The following is a 20,799-nucleotide window of genomic DNA, read 5'->3' as shown; positions in this document are numbered from 1 at the left end:
TCCTGGCAGAAAGAAGATACAGATCCCGCCAGCCTGAAAGAAATCGGGGCACCTTAAATTCTGGCACATTCTCAGGAACAGCTTAAGGAAGAGGTGGAAGAGCAAATAAAAGGGAGTTCAGCCCCTAGCAAGCCACTGGCAACATGAAATATATATGATCCAGTTCTTGCAGTTCTCAGCTTTCCTTGCAAATCCTTCATTTTAAGGCAGTGGGTGCAACTTGATAGGGAAAGAAGCATATCATCTTTCTGAAAGCTAGAAAGGAGGCACATATATTTTCACACAAGGGGACATTTTTGGAACAATCCTTTTTGACAGCAAAAACTGCCCATCTGAGAGGATGGCTGCAAGACTGCCCGCCCCTAGAAACTCAGGGCTATGGAGCTGTGGACTGTAAAGCTATGGACTGTAAATCAGCACCACAATGGGAGCATAGAAAGGGTTTGGAGAAAAGAACAGGCAGATGTGCAAAAAAAAATGGTGATAAATGATGCTTTAACAATAGCATTCTTTTAAGAAGGAAGCTCTTCCTGATGTACTTACTCTGCTGAGGCTCAGTAAAATTCACACTGGGAAGGACGACACACAGGACCAGCAACTCCTTGCACAACTACAACTCCCAAACCTCTATAAAACCTAACCGTAACACAGAGCATGGCAAGGGGGAACAGCCATGGGACACAGCTCAGTGGGGCCACTCCAGCCTGCAGACTGAAGAGGACTTAATAAGGTCTTTTTTAGCCACATTTTCTATGTTTGTAATTTCTCTCCACCCCCAAGAGGTCATGCAGATGAAAACATCAATTTAAGTGATGCCAGATGGGGAAAAAAAAGTTGAAACCCGAATTTTTGCTTATTATAAGACTGCTCTCCTTTCTTGTAGAAGCACAGAACACAGTCACTGGCTGGATATTTTGTACATAAGCAGGAAACATCTCTAGGCTGTTTATATTGTAAAGACATTAAGGTCATGTGTTTTTGGCCAAGTATTCCAACACCACGTGGCACATCTATGAAAAAACAAGCCTAATTTTGAAGCTATGCCAGGACACCAATCTCCCCCAAACCCAAAATAATTCTTATTAAATGTGCTCATCAACTCAATTATAGATTTACTGGGTAAAGCTTAAAGATTTTGTTTATATTTTTATTCTCATTTTGGGCACAACTCAATAGCATTTAATTTATCTTCAGCGAGCCACAAGTATCAGCAAAGCAAACAGCACTGAAATGTGTGAGTTCATTGTACTACTGAAGCAGACTGCTGAGGCAAAGGAAAGCTTCAGCAACGAATGAACATTTGCCAGAACACCGACAGGTCACTCACGTAAAATCTATGGTGAAATTAGGATTGCAAAGGTATGAAGACCACTGGGAAACTGTTACAGGTGCGGCTCTGCAAGTCATGCTCTTACTATAAAGTCATTAGCAATGACAGACCCAGTGCAAGGATGCTGAGCTCCAAACAATGCAAGCTGCATTTGAACGTGTCCCATTAGAATCCAGGAGCACATGTCTGAATTTGCATAAGAATCGGTGTGGAAGATTCAGTTACCTCCCAAACAATCTCCAGTGGCTCTGGTTACATTGTCAATTATTCAAGCTCGGAAGTGCCTGGCTGACAATCTCCTCGCTGGCAGCCTTGATCGCAAATCCCTCTTCCCACCACGGAGCTTCTCTCCGTGTGAGACAGAGGAGCACGGCCCCAGAGGAGGGAACACCAGCCCAGCCCCACTGTGCAGCCCTGATGGCAGCCGAACCACTGCACACTTCCTGCACACACAGCTCTGTGCCCTGCTGGGAAAGAGCTCTTCTGCCAGAGGGCTTCTGGAGCTTTGCTGAAGCAGGCAGAGCTTCCTGGTTGATGCTCTGTGCCTTGCACACACACTGGCCCATTGCACAGGTGGAGCAGGAAGAGGGCAGGGAGCCCCCGTACAGGCTGCGATTGCTGTGCTGGGAACGGCAGCATCCCTGTCCCCGTTACAAACCACCGGGTTCACCCAGCTGAGGCTGCAATGAAATCAGGGCACACGTGACGAGGCGAAATTAAGACTGCACATGGATCTGATGAGCTGGAAAAGTCTGCAGGACCGTCATGAGATTAGAGCCGTGCCACAGACACCCATTTTCAGAACAGCCCCCCCAGAGGCAGTCAAACCAAGTGCCGGCACGGCCTCCAGCTGAAGCGTGCTCTCCCTGAAGAAACTCAAGACTGAGCGACCTCAAACGCTCTTGCTATATTTGTAAAGCCCGTGAGGAGACGTCCTCCAGCAGCCCTGCGACTTCGATGGGCTTAGGAGAGATGGAGCACATCTTGCCAGGGTTCCCACCAGAATGGGGTTAAGAATTACACTGCCAGCACGGCACCTTAGAAGAGGTGAGAAAGGAATCTCCAGTGCAAAAACAGAGCTCTTCTTTTGAGAAGGAATGATACAATTCCAGACCCAAATGCATCCAAACACATGCCATGCCTCCAACAGAACCTCCAGCTGGTACAACCTCATCAGTCTCATCTCTTTGGCTCCAGGATATGGTGTAAAGAAGATTCATGGGCAGCAAACTTCTTACAGCAGAAAGAAGGCTGTGCTGCTCTTCAGCTGTCCCTCAAAAGCTGCCAAGAGAGCCTCAAAGTCTGCTGGTACACTGGCTAGACCGGCTGCATGGTATAGGGAACATCCTCAGCCATCCTCATTATGGAACCGTACCCCCACACACGCTAATGAGACCACACTGCTGCACAAATGGCAGACCTGTCCACCTTGCTGCACGTTCCCACTTCTCATCTACACCACCCGTGAGCCTTTCTTTTTTGTTGTGTTAGGCTGAGGCAGATGGGCTGAGCACTGCAAGTGCATTTTCAGTCCAGAAGCAGCAGCACGCCTGTGCAGCCTCCTCTCATGGTACAGCCTGGCAAGCAGCTGCACAACAGGGAATGGCACTGGCACAACCCCCACAAGAGCTGTTCCACAACAAGGCACTGCCAAGCTCTGATCTCACTGTGGAGCATCCAGAGGACCGATGTGTTCCAAAGGTGCAGGCACAGCACGAGAACGTGCCCCAGCACTTGCAGCTGTTCCCTCACAGCCAGGGCTGCTGCGTGCTCTGAGGCTCGCCGGTCACAGCAGCGTCACCAGCTTGTCACAACACCACGGTCACAGCAGCAGGCCATGCAGCTGGGGCCCTCAGAGGGTGCAGGAGCCAGGCACACGAGGATGGCTTGCACAGGGCACAGTAGATGTGACACTACAGGGCTATCTTCTGCTGGTTCTCAGAAGCTGGGTGGATCTGCATTAACCGTGCTCCCCAGGCAGAGATCGTCCTCTCAGCAGAAAGGGGATACAGACTTATATAGACTATATATAGATAAGGCTTCCTAAGAATCTCTCGACGGGGCTTTTTCTGTGCTCTATATCTAGATCTGGCCTCATGCCTGTCGGGAAATACATGGACTTGTGTATGTGCAAACTGCTACGCTGTGTAGCCATTAATGGGAGCCCTTCATTGAAAGAAACCCCTGAAACACAGACCAGAACCACAGAACGGACTCTGCGGTTATCCTATACCTCCATTTGCAGCCCTCCACGTGTTTCCCTGCAGAAATCTCAAGTCTCTCTCCTGCTCACCGCATTTACTTCCCAGCAGCCAGGAGAACCTCCCAGCCCTCATGCTACAGCAGCTTTGTCCAAAAATAAAAAAGAGCGGGGATCACCAAGTGATCACACCCACCTGTCCGGCCTTACTGCAGGGCCGCAGGAGGCATGGCGAGCCGATGGAAAGCTCTCAGCGTCCTGGTGCTGTCCCCTGCCCAAATGGCACATGCTATCCCTGGGGGCATTTCCCAGCACGCTGAAAGCCAAACAGCTTTCCAAAACAGCGTGGAGGCTGTGGATGAGAAACACACTGCCACAACATCAAAGCTGATTTTGTATGCTAATCTGCCTGCGTACAGGAGAACAAATGCTATTTTTCTTGACAACCCTTCTGAACTAAGATCTGAGCAGCTATGCAGATTTCAAACTCTTTTGAAATAGCAGCAAACCAAACACTCTGCTTTCAGCACCAAAACGTCCAAGAACAACCATGCTGCAGTTCAGCAGCTTCCAAGAGATGCTCAGCCTCCAGCAGCTGCCCCCAAGCACAGGAGCTGCACGTGAAGCAAGACCAGTCCACAGAGTGGAGTGGCAGCTACACGATGATAGAATAAGTGAGCCACCCAGGAAGGGAGGCACAGCATGGGACAAGCGTCACAGCCACGCAGAGCCGACCAGAAAAGGCTGAAATGCTTCTAAAGGAGGTTCTTTTAAAGGCTGCAGCATACAAGCAGGCGGCATGCACACCTGTTTATCCAACCTCACAGAGCGCTCATCCTCCTTTTTCTCCAACTCAGATTCATGAGGCAGCTTTGCAGACCCTCTGCTACAGCTGCACTGACCCAATCAGTGGGTCTGCACGTGCAGTAGGCATCCACCAGCCTAATTTCTGAAGAATCCTCTCTCCAGGGTTGTCAGCTCCTGCATGCCCATTGGAGAGCACTCCAGGCAATTCATTGTTTTAAACAAATGAATGATTAGTGAGGATCCACACTCTCCTTGTGAAGCTGGCTGCATGCCCTACAAGCCACCGCATCACTGTGCAGTACTATAATCCAATTAAACCTCACCATGAGAGAAGCTTCACGCTATCACATTCAATTAGCCATTTAAGCCTCTTATCATCTGCACACTGGGATCTGTTTGGACTCCAGCTCCCACAGCAGTGTTTGAGAGGTGGCATTCTGGGACCAAACAAGGCTGAACACGGACATCGTGTCTGGAGCCACGGGATGACCATACAGTATTGCTGGCTTACAGGAGGGAGAAACAAAGACAAAGTAAAACCCAGCCATCAGCTCCTGCCTGCTCACAGTTGGATGCTCTCCGAGGGCCCCACTCCCCAACTTCCCATGGAAATGGAGAGGTTCTGGAGGTCACAAGCGGCCCAGAGAAATTTCTCTCTCCTTAGTAAGGTAATGGAAAGGCAAAGGCTAGTGGAGGACCTGGCAATACAGAGCTTTTTGGCAGCCAGCCACCAATTCCATAGGAAATACCCTCCCTAGAAGGTCACCATAACGGTGGCAAAATTTGGCCCAAAAGAATGAGAAAAAGCAGCCAAGATGTGACGCAAATAAAGGCAGTGTGCAGGCCAGCTTCCTGCATAAGGCCAAAACACGGAGTGCTCTTGGAAAAAGAAAGATTAAGGGTTGCAAGGAACATAATGGCCTCTTGTAACAGCTCTGTTGAAGCTTTTCTTTTCTTTGGCAGAAAAGGGGGATGTTTTGTTGCCGGTTGATTAATCTATTATGCAAATCATTTCATAGCTAATTTGATACAGCCTCACATTTGCCACAGCAACCACGGAACGCTCAGGACTGATGAGAAGCACAGTACCAGCAGCTCTGCTGCTCTCTGGCTGTCCTGATTGCATTGGGAGCACAAAGGGAACACTTCATCTTGCTCAATGCCATTTTGGACTTCTCCTCTTCCATGATGGCTAAACCCAAAGCAGGGAGAAACAGGACCTACTGGCACCAAGAGTAAGGGGTTTGGCTACTGTGCTTTACCCACACACTTCACCTCCACCGCTCAGTTTTGCATGCTTTTCCTCAAGCATCTCAAATGTTTAACATTGCCTTAGCTAGCAATTTTTTTTTAAAACCTACTTCATGCTCATCTGTATTCAATTTCCTCCAGTGGTAAAATGTTAGGCATTCAGTGCTACTCAAAATCAAAACAAAGCCTCCAAATAAGCACTTCTGAGACGTACCTAGTCATCTGAGTAATTAGACATTTTCCTGGTTCCAAACGTACCAAGAATCCGCAGTCAGCTCCCAAGGACCGTGCCAGCAGCAACCCTAACAAACAACAGTTCTTTCCAAATGTCAGTGAACCAATGGATCAGAAGGTTGATATGCTTAACGCGTCTCTTCCGACCTGAATTAATCAGCAGTTTTACTTGCTCATTTATGTAGCATCACTCAGCCACAATTATTACAGTATCAAGTTCTGCACAGCCTGCTGTTGCCACTGCTCGAGCCAGGCTAGAAAGCAGGGACTCACTGGCCAATCAAAGTTCCCATTTCCAGCAGTGGGAAGCATTCTTTGAACCCAAAGGCACTGCTTTCCCTTCTGAGGGCACCTGCAGAGAGCAGTCAGCCAGGGGCTTCCCACAGATCACTGCCACTTCGGTGCTCAGCTGAGGAAAGACCAGGCACCACGTCAGGGTGCCAACACTCAGGTCGTGGGACTGCTCCTCACTGCATCGCTCTGCTCACGTATCATGTTGACACCTTGATGTGCTCTGAGACTCCTCTGCCGATCCCAGCAACTCACTCACCCACTGCAGCTGACCGCAGAACAGAGCAGTGGGAGATGGAGCTGGCACTGCGAGTAGCACAGAGCCTGGGGCATGAGCAAACCGTTCGGATCTGCTCAGTCGCTGTGAACCTACAGGCCCCCTGCAAGCAGTTTCCATTGCCCAGGGATGTCCATGTGCTTCAAGGCCATCACGGAGCACTAACGTCTCTGCAAAAGCAGCCTCCTGTTCCAGTGCAGCGCACAGACTCTCTCATGTTTCCTCACCCACAGAGGCAAGGTAGCACGTGAAACTCAGGCAGTGCCCAAACAACACAATCTCTTCCCACGTATGTTCCACAGGTTTCCTTCAAGTCTCTAAGTGACATCAGGTCTCTGCTGCTCTACACACAGTTCAGCATCACTGCACACCTCAAACCTGAACTTTTCTAACCGTGTGGCAGTTAAGGCAGCAGCTTCTAACAAACCCCATCCCTGGGCAAGCTCTGAGCTTCACTGCCGCTTGTTCCAGAAGAGCCCCTGTGAACAAAGACCTCCCCCAGATCTCTCTCTTCCTCAAACAGCCTCCTGAAGCTCCCTTGAAACAGTAGTGGCTCTGCCATTCACACTCACAGCTTCATCAACAACATTTGGGAACAAAAGGGAAAAAGAAAAACAGAACACAATAACACTGATTAATTCTATGTGTGAGGAAACTGAGCAATGAGGTTGATTCTCTCAGTAGAACATTACTCTTGCTTTTTAGGTATTGAGGAAACTCTGTGCAATGTAACCTTCCAGGAGGAAAAATACTTCAATGCACAGAAGAAAGAAATGGGAGAATAAGGTAGGCATCTCTCTCTTCTAGACATAGCAGTTACATCCAAATGAGACAGCTTGAGTTACATTGCTGGGATGAATAAAAGAAAGAACTTGCATTTCTGAAGCAATCCTGTCAAAAAGCCCAGGAGCTATAGGTACTTAAGAAAGTTGTCAGAAACCATTGCTGCAAATGGCAGGAGAGAAAGAGAGACCAGTACAAGCACAACACACCACCTACATTTTTGTTTCACTCAAAACACATAGCTGCAGAACAGCAATATGAGTCTTCACCGTTACTCTTCCTTAAGTTTAGACACAGCCTGGTCAGAGAGGGAAGCTACAGAGGCACCAAGACAGCCTTCCAGATCTCACTGAGCCTGTCCAGGCCGAGAGGACTCTCAGCCAATCTGCCAACGAGCTGGTCAATGAAGAGCAGTGCTTGGAGATCTTCCTCTTGCAGCGATTGCCTGGGGAGTGCAGGGTACACCTGAGTAATGCCAGCTGCTCACAGCACAGCCTGCAATGCCTCCAGCCAGCCCTCCTGCTGCTCAGCTCACTGGGGGAGAAAGTGCTGGGAAATGGGGTCAGATTTATCCCCACAAGAGGGAAGGAAACAGTGCTCCCTCCCCAAACACACACTCCTCTGTCATGAATCCTCTGCCCAACTCCAATCTCTTCTGAGCTACGCAGGCTGTCCTGCCAACAGAAACATGGAGGGGAACTTGTCACAGGTGGAAATCTCAGAAGAGACCAAGGCAGTTCCACATTACTTGACCCATTCTCCTCCACATCCTCTTTTCACATTCCAGCAGATATCTGCTAGGACAACAAGCAAGCATATCTATAATACTGTTTCCCCCACAGAACAGTTTTCATCTCAGCATCTCTCATTTTAACACAAAAACATCAAGTGCCTTTGTGCCACAGAAAAATTGCTATACTATGAGCTTAAAATATAACTTAAGGTTTTCAAACTCCTGCCTTCTCCACCACAGTGATTCATACAAAACCTATAATGAAACACAAAGCATGGACCTGAAGTAGCACCACAGGACATAATGTTTAATGGTGAAAAACAGCAGAACGTTGGTTCAGCACTCCAGCTGTTGCTACAGGCCTTACTGTTTGCCTGGCACAAGCAACACAGTCACTCCTTCCCTGCCATCAGACCAACACTGCTGCGAGGCTGCAGCCTTGGTGCTTCTGATTTCATTTCAGAGCAACACCACACTTGGCAATCACAGCGACAGTTGCAGTCCTGCCACACGTTGCATCCCTGACACAGCACTCATACAGCCCAGCCTGTACGGAGCTCACAACCAGCAGGATGGGCAGACAGCAGCAGCTGGCAAAGACAATACCAGGGTTGAAGCCAGAGGGACCAACCCACTTGGGACCTCTCACACAAAAGCCGTGTTCCTAAATGGAATACAGGTGCCCCAGTCCTCCCATCACAGATCCAGAGCATGCAATCCAAGCACTTCTACCAGCTCCTGCTTCACAGTTTGCCACAGTGCCTTCAGTGCTTCCACCTTGAGCCCCAGCTCCGCCCCATATGCACCGGTACCCATGTTGCCCCTCACACCACCCAGACTCCAGTCAGCTGCCTGCCTCAGGTGCCACCCTGAGCCTCCAACATTCTACCACGCATCCAAGCAGGGTCAGCATCTTTACACTGCAGTTCCTGGTCATCCACAGATCTGCAAACAAGCAACCTATGTTGTGAGCTAGTCTTTGTATCTGCAAGTATCAGCATAAATGGTAATGCAGAACTAAAAGTCCTTGACAGCAACGGACATTTGTGTTTTTTAATTTTAACAGCTACCACTAGGAGTTGGGCGAGATGGAAGCCTTACTGCCTTTCTGGAGCCATGGGTGCAAAGGAGAGAACAATGTTCAAAGCAGCATTGCAAGAATGCTGCATGCCCTCTGCACAGCACCAGGGTTGTGCAGATAGCACTGGAACCCAGCACAAAATGCAAAAGTGCTCCAACCTACCTCTACTTCATTCCGTGTGGCAGCACTAGGACTCACTGGAAAGAGGTACATGCCCTCCTGGTGGCAGTGCCCTTCGAAAACGTCCTGCTGCAGAGCAGGACAGCTGAGCAGAGAAAGTTGCTGCATGACACACCTCGCGCTGCCAGCACAATTGGGCTATCCTCACCCAAGCCATCCACAGCTGCAGAACTCGGGTTTTCTGCCCCATGCTATCACCTTGTCCACAGTACCCGAGCTCAGAGTGCGGAACAGCCCCAGCGGACGGCTGCCTGCTCGCAACACGGCGATTGTGCCCATCGGCAGAGGAGATGGAGGAACACGGTTCCCACCGCCCTGTTGCACAGGAGATGGATGGAGGCTCCGGGGTATCCGCAGAGCTCCGCACGCCCGCGAGCTCAGCCCGATGACTCCGTTCCCCGCTCACTCAATCCCGCCGCGCCCCCAAGAAGTAAAAGACATTAAAATCAAAGCAGAGAGGCACTGGGATCTCCGGCACGCCCCAGCCCTAAACGTGCGCCCGCTCGCAGGCTGGGAAGGGGTCGGCCCGGAGCCGAGCCCCCGTAGACCGGACGGCCCCAAGGGGCAGCGCGCTCCAAAATGGCGGGGGGCGGCACGGTAACGGGGGGCTGCGAGACGGAGGGGCCCCCGGAGCGGGGCAGAGGGGCCGAAGCTGAGGGGAAGCGGGGCAGAGGAGGCGGTCGGGCGGGGGGTCTGACGCGGGGTGCCGCCAGGCCCTGCCGGCTGCCCGCAAGGGGAAGGGGCGAGGCGGGCGCGTGTCCGCCGCCGTTACCTGGGCACGCAGCTGGGGCTGGATCCGTCGATTTCCCAGGTGGCGAAGAGGTTCATAGGCACGGGCCGCCCCAAGGCCCCGGCACCGCCCGGGAAGCTGAGGCGGCCCCGCTCCGCCGCCGCCGCCATGGCTGCCGGCCTGGCGTGCGCCCACCGGGCCGCCGCCGCTGGCTGTGCTGCCGCCCCGCCCCGCCCCGGCGGGGGGTGTGGTCACGTGAAGGCGGGCGGGCCTAGAGAGCAGTAGGAGGGACTGGTAAGCAGGCTGGGCGTGGCTAAATAGGACGAGCGTATACGTAGGGGCGGGATTTATCCAGGCACCGCCCACAGCTCGCTCAGATGAAGGCCGCGTTGCCGCTGGAGCAGTTTCTTGTGGTGCGACCGGAAGTAGCCGGGCGGTTGTTGGTGGCGGACCGGAAGTTGTAGTGGCAGTTTCCGGCCAGCTCAGTGGTGGCTGAGGGAGGAGGAGGAGGTAGTGGTAGTGGTGGCGGTGGCGGTAGGGCAGTGAGCAGAGGTGAGGATGGTGTTACTTACCATGATCGCCCGCGTGGCGGACGGGCTGCCGCTCGCCGCCTCCATGCAGGAAGATGAGCAGGTAGGTGAGGGTCTCAGCCTAGCCAGGCTCGGCCTGGGCTAGCTGGCCTGGCCCGGTCCAGCCAATCTCCCTTTCCTTCAGGCTCTGGCCGAGCCCCGCCGCACCCCGCGACCAGCCCTTCATCGAGCCGTCGGGACGCGGGTGGGGGGTGTTTGCCGGGTAACGGCAGCCGTCAATGGCCTCTTCTCTCCCCGCAGTCCGGCCGCGACCTGCAGCAGTACCAGAGCCAAGCAAAGCAGCTGTTCCGTAAGCTGAACGAGCAATCCCCTACGAGGTGCACTCTGGAGGCAGGAGCCATGGCTTTCCAGTAAGTGGCCGTGGGTACGGTGGCAGGGTTAGCATTTGCTGTCTCCAGGGTCAAGGGAAGGTGCTTCTGGGTCCTCTTGAGAAACTGGGCCGTCCTACAGAGGGTGAATTGTGCAGCTGCCAACTGCTGGTGGGGTAATAGATGTGCTAAGGAAGAACATGTGAGATATTACATCACAGTACTGCCTTCTGGCAGTTCAGCTGGCTTCTTAGCTGTGCCTTTACTCAAGACAGCGTAGATTGTACCCTCCAATATCCCTTTTTGTCTCCTTTGGTTCTTTATACCCTCTGTCATTTTCAGAAACAGATGTCATTGGTAAAAGCAGGTTAGCAGTTCCATTGTGAACCTCTTCTGAATGAGGTTCTCCTTTCCCTGTGTCCTGTGAGAGTGTACCTTTTTATTCATCCGTATGCTTAAGCACATAGCCTGTCTCTGATATATTTAGTTTCTCTAATAGCTGACAAGCATTTTTTTTCACATCTGATAGGTTTGATCTTATAAAGAAATGTGTTGCTGCATTTAATTAATCTACTTAAGCATTTGCAAACTTAGCTTATGGTCTCTCTTGACTTTTCTGCACACTATTAAGTGAATTTGAATAATGAAAGCCTACAGAGAATGTGGGTCTGGCACTGTTACCATCTAACCAGCAGCAGGGGTGCCTGGAAAGAAAGTAATAGGTGGAAGAATTTATAGTATGTAAAAGGTAGGAGAAGAGGAAATATTTTTTTATGTAACAACCTAGCAGAATAATTGCTGCAAAACTGAGTTAAGTTCTTGTCAAGAATTATGTTACCAGCAGAAATATTTATGTTAGAGAAGCAAATCTCTGTGAAATTGAGTGCCATGTGGTATTGACTGAACAGTGATGTGCAAAGTTTTGCTGTGCTGCCAGCAGCAGGGTTTTTTCCCCCCTTTGATTTCTGGTTGCTTTTGTTATGGAGTTACAGTGTCAGTGATTCAAGCAGTCTGGCTGCTCTTATCTCTTCTCGGGCTTAGGCAGTGTTCCAGAGCTAACAGGAGAGTGCTGTTCTGAATCTTCTTTCTAGAAGTTAAAATTTTCTAGAGTTCAAAGGCTTTGTTTCTAGATGTTCCAGTGGCACTGTGTAGGTGTATCTGTGACTGTGAAGCTCTGGGGAAGAGTCTTTAGAAATCCTGGAGAACTCCTTTGTCACGTTGCTTCCATGATGCAAGCAGAGCAATGTATGGGAGGACTGCTTCAGTTGCAGTGCCCAGGAAACTGAAGCCAGGAGGTTTTGGGTAAGCTCATGTTTTGATGGATGTCTCAAAGAAACACCCAGGTTATGTGGCTGGCTAATAAGCGGGGATAGAAGTATCTAGCTTTCTGTATTCAGTCTCTAGGTAAGTTCCACAGGCTGCTGACAGCTGCTACTGCAAAGCACTCTCGTGTTGCTGCTTTTATCATAGGATATCAAAGCAGGATCTCTGTGAAATGAAAAATGCTTCCAGATCCAAAATTCTCCTCTGATAACAGTATAGGTAGGGGAAGAAATGGGGGAGTCAGAGTTGGTCATCAGTACTATTTTAAACAATGCTGTTAGTTAACACAGCATGTCTTGTTTTCTGCCAAATCACTGCTCTGACTGCTGAGGGCAGCATAAGCCAGGACAGAGCTTTTTGTAGTGTGAGGGAGATCGTGGCTGAACTTGCTAAGAAGACTGAGAACATTTTTAGTTTGATCAGTTCAAAGAAAGGTCTTGCCTTCGTGAAATCTGAAGCTCAAACTAAGTCTGCTGGAGTAATTGTCATCTAATGTAATCTCCAGAGCAGCTCCAAAAGCTGTGTCACCCTTCCAGCTACAGCACTTGCAGTAATGACTGTGCAGGGACAGAAGCACCTCCATACTTTGCAGTGCTGTCAGTTGTGAGTTGACCTTTGCCTCGTCAATGGCTTAAGTGGCTCTTACCTGTCATGTTGAAAACAACCCTTGGTCTTTACTGCTGATACCAGTTAGAAGGATAAAGCTTTTCTCTCTCAAACTTATCCCAAATAAATACAGAAACCTGCTAGCTGCCCTCAGCATGCAGCAAAGAGTACAGGAGTTAGAAGTGGTAAGCTGCAACGTGTGCACTGTGCAGTGTGATCAGGTGCTGTGCAAAAGCTCAGAGGCATGCACGTATGAAAGAGAGGCATCCAGCTGTGCTGGAAATCTGTTGTGATCTTGGACCGAGGCTGCAGAATGGTGTGAATCCAGGACAGAGGAGGTGTGGTTGTTTGCTGTGGTACTGACAGATGAACTTTATATTTGATATTATATCAGGAAAACCAAGTGGGAAATACAGCTGAAGAGCTCCAGGCAGACCCAGCTGGCCAGAATAGACCATGGCTTTACTGGCTGGGCATGTTCCTTCGTTTGCTCTCATCTTTGCTTGGCTCTCAGGGAATACTCTTCCTGTCTGACAAGAACCTTGCTTCTTTCGAGTACCTTCAAAAAAGTTTGTGTTCATGGCAGTGGCTAAATCAAGCTCTGAGTGATAACTTAGAACAATCCTGAGCTGCCAAGAAGGTCTTGAGGGTGAGGAAGGGACAGAGGCAAGGCATACGATAAGTTAGTCCTACAGACTAATGCAGTCCGAGCTGAGGGACGCAGAAAGGTCATAAAGACATGGGTGGACTGTAGTGGCTGAAATTTCTTGCTTCTGCTTGGAGTGGGTCAGCTGTTCCTTGCAGTCTGGCAGGATTTGCAGACAGACCACTGAGGCAGCAGAAAAGGATACTCAGAAGCGAGTTGAGGATGGTTAAATCAGAGGGTCTAGGCCTTTTTGAGTATCTGGAAAAACAGCAGGTTGTGGGAGGAAGTTGCATTATGTGCTGGATGCAGCTATTGAAAATTTTAAGCTTATTAACTACAGTGCCCCTACGACTAGATCAGTTCTCTAATACACTGTTAATCTCTGCTACATAATGGCATTATTATACGCAAAGTCAAAGGAAGGTAACATAAATGTAAGACTGGAATTCCATCCCGAGTAATAGAAATATTTGAAAGTGTATCTAGAGCTATTTGCCATCTCCACTAGCTTGGTTTTGGTAGAATTACTGTTGCCTCTATTTTTGTAGTGGCCGAATGAGGAGGAAAACATAGGGAACATGCAACAGCACACAGCTGTAGTGAAACATAAGTAAAATAAACTTAAGTCTCATGCTTTCTTATCCTTTATTGCAGTAGGCTTTTTGGCTGAGTTGTAATGGAAATTTCCTCCCTATTTCTGCTCACAGAGACACTGCTGTCCACAATGAAACAAGCTCAGCACTAAACCTCTGTGAACAATGAGGATTAGCTGCAATAGGGATGAGGTGGGAGGAAGAGAACATCTCTGCATGTTCAGCTGCAGAATGAACAAAACAGGGTTAAAGAGCAACAGTAGCTCCTGTTTCAGCACCAATTTGGGGGCTCCTAACAACACAGCCCCGAAACTGGTAGCGAAATCTAACTTATCCATTGCAAATAGGATGAAGATGTCACCAGAGCCCATCTACTAGCAGTATTTTTATTCAGCTATATGCTGAGGTCAGCTTGTAGAAAGCATTGCCCCAGCAATAGGTGAGTGTTGGGGAGGAGGGCAGCACCCAGCCTTCCAAAATAGAACATGGGAGCCAGCAGTCACTGGGTGCCTCGTCAGAGCTTTAGCACACTGAGAACCAAATTCCTGTGCGTGCCTTCCATCTGTGGGCCTCAGCTACACGGCTGTGCTGTGTGATCCTTAGACTGTGCTTTTTACCTTCCCCTCTTTCTGCAGGCAAACTTTCATGTGCTTCTCTCTTCTGGCTGCAGAAGGCATGCATGGGAGGAGGAAGGGAGGCAAGCTGTCCTCTCATTTCACTCCCAATATTATTGCATTTGTTTTGGTATTTTTGTTAAGCTGGTGACACTCACAGACCGAATGTGGTTCCAGTGAAGTGAAAGATCAGAGGCCATTCAAGCTGGTACAAGGTTTAAGGCTGCAAGAAAATTTATTTTAGGTGATTAAAAAATAGCCACTACTTTGCAGAAAGTTTATACTTTGCCTGACATAGCAAACTGGAAGTACATTTGTCTTGTTCTCATTATTTGAGTAGCATTTTAGCCAGGCTAAAATGAATCGTTGCTCCCAGGTTCAACTTTGGAAGTATTATAGTCAGTGACAGTAGGGTTTTACGAAGCCAGCTAGGTTCTCAGCTTAAGAAAGCTGTTTACTTGGAAGAAGAAAGGTATGATGGATAGTGACTAACAGGATGGGTACAAAAGTGCTTGATTGATTCTCTGTTTTATGTTCTTCTAGCTACATCATTGAGAAAGGGGTGTGTTACCTGGTCCTGTGCGAAGCTGCGTTCCCAAAGAAACTGGCCTTTGCATATCTGGAAGACTTGCAATCAGAATTTGATGAGCAGCATGGCAAGAAGGTGCCAACGGTCTCCAGGCCCTATTCCTTCATTGAATTTGGTGAGGTCCCTCTCTGCAAGGCTAGTTAGCAAGCTTATTGCAGGGGCTGCAGCCACAAAATGCTCCCCAGCTTGGTCTATGGAATTGACAGTTCAGTCTCTTTTTGGTGCTATTAAAATGGGTGCTTTTAGCATGGAGTATTTATGAACAGAGACATGGTAAGAAAATCATAAATATCCTTTAGCTCAGATTTCTTGCTTTCAGTCTTTGGGCTTGTTTCCAGTGAATGTTTGCTTGCAGTCTGCTGGCTGTCTTAGCACTTCTCCCACTCCTTTGGCAGCCAGGCTGCTTTGTGTTTGGTGAGTGTTTTCTCCACACTGCATCTGAAGGAGGTGGTGTGGATCTAATAAAGTGTAGTAAGACGTTTTTGATACAGCATCCTGAATAAGAGTGAGTGGGATGCAAATTGTGAGAACACTAGTGTCCAGCAGTGTGCTGGGGAGGGAAGAACAACTCTGACTAGAGGTCTTTTTGTTCTCCTGGTGGTCTGCTCTCCACTGGTGTGGAGGCACAGAACTGGGACTGTGTGGGTAGAGCCTGGAAGAATATTATTCTCCTGGAGGCAGTGCATATCCAGCAGCAAAGTCTCTCAGCCTTCATGCCTTGCTTTTAGGTTAAGGCCCTTCTGTGCTGTCCTGGAATGGCAGGGTAAGAAGCCTGAAGCTTCTAACCCATGTCTGCAGCCTCTTCCTGCAGCCACATTAATGCTTGGAACCGGTTCTTAACATTTTCTTATTTTCAAATCGAAAATTAGCTTTTGAGGTGGGAGGGCAGAAGCAAGGGTCACTCTGTTGTACTTTTTTTGTGTAATAGTTTTCATTTGCAGTGGAAGATATATTAACTTGAAGCAGAATGTTTCTGATCTTATGCCCTTTTGTGTCTCTATTTGAGTATACAACTCAACACAACTAATCAGAGAACTGCTGATGTCTATCGGACTGTTGACTGGAAAGTCTTCAAACAGTGGTGGGTGCTTCAGCTGAAGAAGGCATAGGCTGAAGCAGAGGCAGTTCAGTTCCTTTTGCTTGGCAAAGCAGGCACCACAGGAAGATAAGTATCCCTCTTGACGATTCTCTCTTGTTCCAGACACCTACATCCAGAAAACCAAGAAGCTCTACATCGACAGCCGGGCGAGGAGGAACCTGGGTTCCATCAACACAGAGCTGCAGGATGTGCAGAGGATTATGGTGGCCAACATTGAGGAGGTCTTACAGCGAGGAGAGGCACTTTCAGGTACACGTGGTGGATGCTGTTTGGTGGTATGCTTTCCCTCTGTCAGCAATGTGGGTAGAGCATATATGAGATGGAAAGTCTTCCTAATTCGATGGTCTCCTTAGAAAAGCAATGGACTCAGCAGGTGCATGCATTTCTTGAATCACCTGATGCATACTGATGCTACTTATGAGTGTCTCACCACATTGGGTGGCCCTCATCCTAACAGAACAAGCACTAGATCACTGCAGACAGACACAAGGCGTGCTGTCATGCAATACTGCTGTTCTTCCAGCTGCTCCAGAGAAACTTCTTCAGTTGCTGTAACATCTGGGTGATATCCGGTTGGGTTAATCTTGATTAACTTCTCTGCCCTTTCCCTCCAACAGCTCTGGATTCCAAGGCCAACAACTTGTCCAGTTTGTCCAAGAAGTACCGTCAGGATGCGAAGTACCTGAACATGCGTTCCACTTACGCCAAACTTGCGGCCGTAGCTGTGTTTTTTATCATGCTGATCGTCTATGTGAGATTCTGGTGGCTGTGACCTGGTTACACTGAAGAGGGAAAGCTGGTAGCCTGGCAGGTGTGTGTGTGTGCAGGACACTGTTCACTGGGGATGTGCATTAGAATCCACGCAGGACCATCACCTTTATACAAGTGTCCTGAAAATGTTAGGTGACACCTGAGTACTACACCTCTTAGTGAATCCTAACTGTAAGTGTAAAGGCTTGTTGACTACAGGCTTTTCCCCTGAGGCAGTTTGCACTAGGATACTGTTGAGGCTGACCTCCTGCGGTTCTGCACCTCTCCAAGCAGTGAGCTTTGGGAACAGCTGGTCAGTGCAGTTTAGCATCATCACCTTTTACGTCCTCCTCTTGAGTAGCTCTAGTGGGAACTGGACTCTAATGAACATTCCTTGTGTTGGCAACGTTTGCTTTTTTTTTTTTTTTTTTAGGATCTGGATCTGCGGTTTTTTTTTTTGTTAATATTTTGTTTTTTAAAGATCAGACTCCCCTGTTTGAAGGCAAAATACTGCTCTGTACGTATTGTGATAGCTTTCACCTCTGGCCTAACTGTTGTTGAGTTTTCTGTGTCTGACATCTTGGCTTGTTACACTTTCAATTGCTTTAGGAACAAAAAGATGATAAATTATGCCTTAAATACATTCTGTCTAGTACTAGGAGAGGCAATGAAAGGCTTCTATATTATTGATCCCTACAAAACTAAACTACAGGTTTCTATGTGTCTACTTTTCCTCTCCTGGCAGCTGTGTGTGACAGTATGTTTCCATGTGATTAAAAACAGGGTGTGTAACTCAAGTGCTGTTGGAGCGGGCGCAGTGCAAACTATGTCAGCATTATGTCTATTTTCCCTTCTCTCTGCAGATAAACTACATTATTTCCTTCTTCTGTATTTTCTTTCCAAAATGTATCAACTGCTAGCATTTCATCTCTGGGATGCTTGTTTTCTTTCTCCCTCTCGATGACAATAACGATAACCAAAAAATAAAAGCAAAACTCTGAATGTTCTTATGAAGAAAAGGGAGTGTTTCCTTAAAAAAAAAAAAAAAAACTTCACCTTTACATGAAGGATTCAAGGGAATAACTTAAAAACAGTGGAACCCTTTGGAAATGCCACCTTCTTCTTTTTTCTTTTTTTTTTTTTTTTCCCCTGCAATCACCCTGTCCCTACCTCATTTGGGAAGCTGAAATTGTAGGTGGAAAAAAAACTCATTGTGGGCAATACTTTATAGCTGCTTCTTTCTCACGGGCCAATCTATATAGTCTCAGCATAATGTGATTTTATTTTTATTCCACCTGTGCTAGGAGCATTATTTTATCCATCAGCTTTTTTTAACTAAAAAAGAAAACACCTCAAACCACAAAATCCTAAAGCTCAGGCCTTCCCACTCTTCTCTGCACTTAAGTGTCTGTTTCTATAACTTGGTAGGAAGCAGGTAGTGTCACAGAAGGAAGTTTCAGGGCTCCCCAGTAACTTTTAAAAGCACGTGTTCTTGTGTAGTTCTTGAAATATAAACTGGGAGCTGGGAATGTTTTCTGCCACTGGGTAGGGATTCGGGGAGCTGTTGTCCTGCCCAGCCTGGTGCCATGTGGGACTGGCAGGGAAGCAGTTAGCACTGTCAGTCAACCAAGCAAATCTGATCTGTCTTGTACTCTAGAATTACCTGGTTTCTGCATGATGTCTCCAAGTGTTACTTTGTAGATTGCTTTATTATCACCATTTTTAATCTTTACAAGTGGTGTCACTAATGGGTGACTGTCCCAGTGATGTAGATCTGTGTGTGATGTGGGTACTGGAAGGTGAGCTGACAATGACTGTAACTGGGTTGTTGTGAGTTGAGGGGGAGATACTGCTCAGCAAGCAGTTGCCTGCTGCAGCCCAAGTGTCAGCAGTGAAATAAACGCTTCTGAAAAATCCCTTTGGCAGCGTGACGGATGTCTCTGTCGTTCTAGAGGATGCTTTCTTTGCTTCCAGAGGCGCAGGAGGGTAAAGACCCCACAGTTCACTGACAGCTCTCTGCTGTGTGCAGAGCAACACGCGCAGCCTGAGCGGTCAGTGCCAGCGCAGGCCCAGAGCTGCTGCCTGCAGATGGCAGTGCTGGCACGGTGCAGAGCTCTGCGGCTCTACCCGAGGGCTCCCCATCTTGTTGCGCCGCCCCAGCCTCCCTGAAGCCCTACAGCTTAGCTGGGCCCAAGGGTTGGCTGGTTTGTTTCTTTATGAAAAAAAGCTGTTTGTGTTGGGTGCACTTGCTGCTGCCACTGTTCAGGTCTGGGTGCCTCTGCGTGTCCCTGTGTCCATAAGTGCTGGAAGGGATGGGGAATGTAGAAAGGATTGTGTGGGGCTGTGCCCACCCTGACCCACCAGGAGGCTGTGCTGGGTGGGTGGTAAATCCTGTTCTCCGTCTCCTTGCATGCTGTTGTCAGTGTGACATGTAAACCAGGTGCCGTCTGGCACAGACCGCAGCGATGCTCTGCATCATCACCTCTCCCCTAGAGAGAGCAGTGGTTTGGGTGCTGCAGGGTTTTGGTTTCTGTGTTTATTTGGGCACCAGCTGCTTCCCCCCACTTTGAACCAGCTCCTCACACTTGCAATCCCCCCTTTTTTTTTTTTTTGGAGGGGGGGGGGGGGGTGAGGGAGGAAGCACATTCTGCATCTCTTTTTCTGGTGTCATGGGGGTCCAGAAACCCCAGGTGGTTTCTGGCAGCTGCTTTGCAGTGAATGAATATCCCAGTAGCAACAAGTGTTGTGCCAGCATCACTGCGTCAGGGATCCACACGTCTGCCTGAGGACACCAGTCACAAAGTAACAGCCTGCACAGTTAAGGCCAGGATGGTAGGGCTTGGGGTTCAGTCCTCACAGCACCCAGTCCTTGTGCTATCTCCCTCAGAGGCTCTGGGGCTTTGCTTCTTAGGGTGGGCTGGCTGGTGAGTTTGGGAGGGTGCCTCTGCTCCTTGTTGCTTGCTTTGCTGCTGAAGTGACCTTTAGAAAAGGAGGATGTGTCTTTTCTGCTGCCTGAAAATGAAAGCTCTTCAGATAGAAGGGCACTGCTTCCACAACTAGGTTTGGAGGCCAGCCAAGGGCAGCTGACTGTAGGGAGCAATCCTCCCTGAATCACAGAATCATGGAATGGTTTGGATTGGAAGGGACCTTTAAGATCATGTAGTTCCAACCCCCTGCTATAGGCAGGGACACCTCCCACGAGACCAGGTTGCTCACAGCCCCATCCAGCCTGGTCTTGAATGCTTCCAGGGAGAAGGCATCCACAACCTCTGTGGGCAACCTGTGCCAGTGTCTGAGCACCCTCGCAGTACAGAATGTCTTCCTAATATCTACTCTAAGTCTCCCTCTTCCAGTTTAAAGCCCTTTCCCCTTATCCTGTCACTACATGCCCTTATAAAAAGTCCCTCCACAGATTTCCTGTAGGCCCTTCGGGTACTGTGACTTGTCTCAGCACACCATAGATGTCCTAGGGCACCCCAAAATGCCCCCATCCCCTCTGTTTGAAGGGGTGATGCAGCTGTGCTAGATCGCAAGGCAGCAAACACAGGGCAGCTACTGGCAGCCTTATTCACTCCCAGACCTGAGCCCTTCTGGGGTCCTGCAGCTCCCAAGGCCCTATAGCCAACATGTGAGAGAGGCAGACTCTACCTTCCCTCCTCAACTGCTCTGCTCACATTCCTGCAACAGTCTCTACAGACATCATCTCCCCAGCTCTGCATCCAACCCTGCTACCTCCCCTCACCTGCCTGTCCCCTCTGCCCCAGCTCAGGCGCTGGCTGGATCC

General features: G+C 49.0%; 2 protein-coding genes across 9 annotated transcripts in view; one reads left to right on the top strand and one right to left on the bottom strand.

Annotated features, from left to right (window-relative positions):
* Positions 1-10,167, bottom strand: part of PACS2 (phosphofurin acidic cluster sorting protein 2) — a 66,881-nt gene extending 56,714 nt beyond the window's left edge. For 7 of the 8 annotated variants that reach the window (XM_085231482.1, XM_085231484.1, XM_085231483.1 and 4 more), the window contains exon 1: positions 9,940-10,166. In XM_085231482.1, coding sequence (XP_085087608.1) covers positions 9,940-10,067 — 128 coding nt within the window. In that variant the 5' untranslated portion in view covers positions 10,068-10,166. Of the gene's footprint in view, positions 1-9,939 lie in introns of all 8 variants that reach the window. The other variant, XM_085231489.1, reaches the window with a different exon arrangement.
* A 171-nt stretch (positions 10,168-10,338) lies between these two features.
* SEC22B (SEC22 homolog B, vesicle trafficking protein) lies at positions 10,339-18,931 on the top strand. The gene is made up of 5 exons (XM_003208590.5): positions 10,339-10,530; positions 10,728-10,837; positions 15,121-15,281; positions 16,368-16,514; positions 16,883-18,931. Exons 1-5 carry the CDS (start codon positions 10,456-10,458, stop codon positions 17,035-17,037), a joined length of 648 nt encoding a protein of 215 aa, XP_003208638.1. The 5' UTR covers positions 10,339-10,455; the 3' UTR covers positions 17,038-18,931.
* Positions 18,932-20,799: the final 1,868 nt, after the last annotated feature.

This window comes from Meleagris gallopavo, chromosome 10 (assembly GCF_905368555.1).
Source record: "Meleagris gallopavo chromosome 10, MGAL_WU_HG_1.1, whole genome shotgun sequence".
Lineage (NCBI taxonomy): Eukaryota > Metazoa > Chordata > Aves > Galliformes > Phasianidae > Meleagris > Meleagris gallopavo.
This window is presented reverse-complemented; position numbering and strand designations above follow the sequence as displayed.